General features: G+C 40.8%; 1 protein-coding gene across 1 annotated transcript; it reads left to right on the top strand.

Moving 5' to 3' along the window:
- The first annotated feature begins 282 nt into the window (after positions 1-282).
- BDV38DRAFT_266729 (carbon-nitrogen hydrolase) lies at positions 283-1,252 on the top strand. Its single transcript, XM_032056469.1, has one exon. The coding sequence runs from the start codon at positions 613-615 to the stop codon at positions 1,207-1,209; it is 597 nt and encodes a 198-aa protein (XP_031906725.1). The 5' UTR covers positions 283-612; the 3' UTR covers positions 1,210-1,252.
- The last annotated feature ends 2,680 nt before the right edge of the window (positions 1,253-3,932 follow it).

Genomic DNA, 3,932 nt, shown 5'->3' with positions numbered 1-3,932 from the left:
GGGGGGGGGTTGGAGTATAGAAAGTATATAGAACCGTTTGGCCCCGTTCTACATAGCTTAGAGGCTTTGGTTTTGACAATCTCAAAGAATACCGTCTCTACAGACATTCTGCTTCCGCTATATATATCAGCATGGGCCGGATTATCAGAGTGGCGGCTGTCCAAGCAGAGCCCGTGTGGAACAACTTGGAAGGCGCAGTGGACAAAACAATATCGATTATTCAAAGTGCTGCGAACGAAGGAGCCAATGTTATTGGCTTCCCAGAGGTATGGATTCCCGGGTTTCCTTGGTAAGTGACTACACCCAGCTTTTATACATCATAATTTAACCTAGTCCAGGAGCATCTGGTCTCGCGGCGCGGTGGAAAATACACCATATATGAATGAGTATTTTAAGAATTCGCTAGAGAGGGAGTCGCCAGATATGGATCGAATTAGATTGGCAGTGAAGGAGGCTGGAATATTCTGTGTTTTGGGGTATTCCGAGCGCAATAGAGGCAGTCTGTATATGGCTCAGGTGCGATGATCTTCAATCCTACAATACATTTACCTTCCTGACCATGAGCAGTCTTTCATCGATGAAAATGGCGATATTATTCACCATCGTCGCAAAATGAAACCCACCCATATCGAGCGCGGCTATTGGGGAGATGGACAAGGAGAGTCCATTCGACCTGTCGCTAACACATCCTTTGGAAACATTGGAGCTCTCAACTGCTGGGAGCATCTCCAGCCTTTACTGAAATATCTCGAATACTCGCAAGATGTTGAGATCCATGTGGCCAGCTGGCCTCCGATCTGGGATAAACGGGAAGGGATCGAATGGGCGGACCATATGACGGCAGAAATGAGTACAAAGATTTGTCAAACTATGGCCGTCGAGGGGACTTGTTTTGTGTTGATTTGCACGCAGGTGATGAGTGAAGAAAGCAAAAAGAAGAGTAACTTGGAGGATTTCAAATTTGCCCAATGTCCCGGCGGTGGATTCAGCATGATATTCGATGCCTTTGGGAAACCCCTAGTCAAAGCGCTCCCGCCAGGGGAAGAAGGAATCCTTTACGCTGATGTTGATCTCGACCTCAAGAGACAGGCGCAGCAGAGCTTGGATGTTGTCGGCCATTACTCTCGGCCAGACCTATTAAGCCTTACCGCGAACGCTACGGAAGCTAGACCTGTGACTAGAATGCAGGACAACAATAATAGTCATTGATGGTCCTTTATATGGCCGAATAAGAGAACCCAGTCTTGGCCAGACTGGCTCTTTAGACTCGAGTCTAGTGTCCACGGCAGTTGTGTGTCGACAGCAGTCCAGTAACGGCTCCTGTCTCGCTAAAACCGCAACTCTGTAAAACGCAAGTCAATGAAGTAACTTCAGGTTAGTAACCCATTGTGAATAGTAGATAGTTCTCTGACACCCATACTCGATCTAAGATTGTACTATTACCAATTTTCAACCAAAAATGGACTACATGATCTACTATTGTGACACTTCTAGAGTCCAGGCACTTTTTGTTGTCGAGCAGACTTTGCTCAATACCAATTGACCAAATGCTGACTGCTTAGCCAAGCAATGGGGCTGGAATCTAGACTTACACCCAGTGTACCACCCAACGCCCAAACAAACAGGCAGCCAATGGATTTACGAGGTGCAGTTCGTATCTGTAGGTACAGTCAGATACGAAAATAGACACGATGTAACCTTGCAGAAACTGGATGTTGCCTTTTATTGTTGGGGTCTTTTTAAAAGGCCTCAAATGCCGCTTAGATTTTTACATTGTACTCTCTACCAATTTCGCAAATCGGCCTATCAACCCTTAGCTTCTAACCTAGTGCCTTCAAGATGCAGTTTTCCTCTATCATTTTTGTTATTACCGCTCTTCTAGCTGTTGCAGTCAGCGCCGCTCCTGCAGAGGCGGGCAAGAGTAATTGCGGACATGTGTGCTTCTCTAAAGACCATAAATGTCCTAGTGGATTAGTGAGTCATCCCTTATAGCTTTTGTTTGTATTATTTTTCACTAACGTTTTGTTTAGCATCTCAAAGGTGTAGGTACCGACGGCTCATTTTTTTCTTGTGAATACTAACCATGTTGATAGTTCAACAACAACCAATGCTACCGCTGCTGCCACTAGATTCGCTTCTTAGAGGATTTTGTTTATTGGTTGTCTAAGTTGTCTTGCTACGTCTATGTATCATAGCTGGAAATACGAATATGTACAAACTCTTACATCTGAATTGAAGTATACCATTAAAACAATAAGCACCAGATCCTATCCATCGTGCTCTATTATTAAATCACTAGAATTAATCAATCAGTTATAATTGGTTGATTTTCTCCCCGATTCCCCGTGTGCTCATACTTCGGCTTCCACATAAATCAGTCGAAAACAAAAAGTTTCGCAGTGAAGATCCACTGTACAAGCTATTCTTCTGCAGAAATTGCTAATTCATAGCTTTCATGTGCCGTCCATGTGAATTAAGGCCACTGACCTCCCTAATGTATCCTTCTTCAGTAACACCATCACCTGTACCACCATGTTACAGAACCTACAAACTACTGGATTGAAGGCGGCCATGAACAGCAAATAAGAAGACAGGAAGATATATACTGTCTGGAGCAAAGAACACTAATAAACAATTCTGATAGAAAGTATTATACTAAAATATATAACCAGAACAATAGTGTATTTAATACTAATAGTATAAATATATCAATATAATCTATATATACTAAGATAGTCTAGATAAACCAAACTCACTGTAAGAGATACTGCTAGGGCTCAGTATTTCACAGGACCAAAAGATCATAATAATTCTGGATCGACGATCCTAGAGTTGATATCGGGTCGCGTTCCGGTCCAAAATCTAGGACCCGGCCCTAACCCGGCTCCGGGGCAGGTGTTTGATAGGCAAACCTGTACCGGCCCCAAACCCGCGCCGATTTAGGTAAACCTGATAAAAAAAAAAAAAAGAAAATCTGCATAGATTTTGCTGATTCAGAACAGATTTTAGTTCTAGAATCTATTTCTAGAAGCAGATCCTAGATCAAGGATCCGATCCGGAAAATTACCGGGTTCAGAGCGAGTTTGGGGCGGGTTAGCGGGTGACCCAACCAACTCTAGAGCTAATACAAGTACATTATCTAAAAATCTATGATATAGCCTGTCTACTCTTTCAAGTCATAACTTTTATTACCAAACAGATATAGCAGTTAGCTTAGTCTACTGAGGTATATCGTTAGTCCTAGTATAACAGGATAACGCGTAGAGTGGTTATCGGGTCGGGTTCGGGTCCTAGATCTAGGAACCGCCCCCGAACCGCTCCGGTTTCGGGTTCTAGACCTAGGACCTGTCCCCGCCCCGCCCCCGCGCGGATTTATATTAACCCGACCCGCCGGTTCCCCGCCAAGGAATGTACTATACCTAATATAGTATAGCCCGTGTATACTAATCTAACTATAGTTAAATTTAGATTCGGGGAATCCGACCTGATCTAACCTATTTATTTTTATTATATAACTGTAACAGTAGCTACTTTAGATAACAAAATTCTATTATAAATAAGATACTGGCCGGCTATCCTAATATATAAATATATTTATACCAGAATCATAATTTATATAGAGAATTTTAAATTTCTAATTTTTAAGTAATTTATTCTATAATCTATTATATTTTCTATAGAAACTACTATATAATTCTAAATAGTCTTTAGCTTATTAATACTATAACTCTAAAATCTATTAGCCAACTATATTTTATATATATACTAATAAATAGATTTCTTATTCTATATAGTAGTATCTCGAATAGATTATATATATATATTTATATTATACTGTATATATAATAAAAGACTCTAAGTAAAAGATTAAACTTTTAATATAGTAATATATTATATATAATATAAAGAATCAAGGACTAATCTATCTATAG

The sequence above is a fragment of the Aspergillus pseudotamarii genome (assembly GCF_009193445.1).
Source record: "Aspergillus pseudotamarii strain CBS 117625 unplaced genomic scaffold BDV38scaffold_184, whole genome shotgun sequence".
Taxonomy (NCBI): domain Eukaryota; kingdom Fungi; phylum Ascomycota; class Eurotiomycetes; order Eurotiales; family Aspergillaceae; genus Aspergillus; species Aspergillus pseudotamarii.
This window is presented reverse-complemented; position numbering and strand designations above follow the sequence as displayed.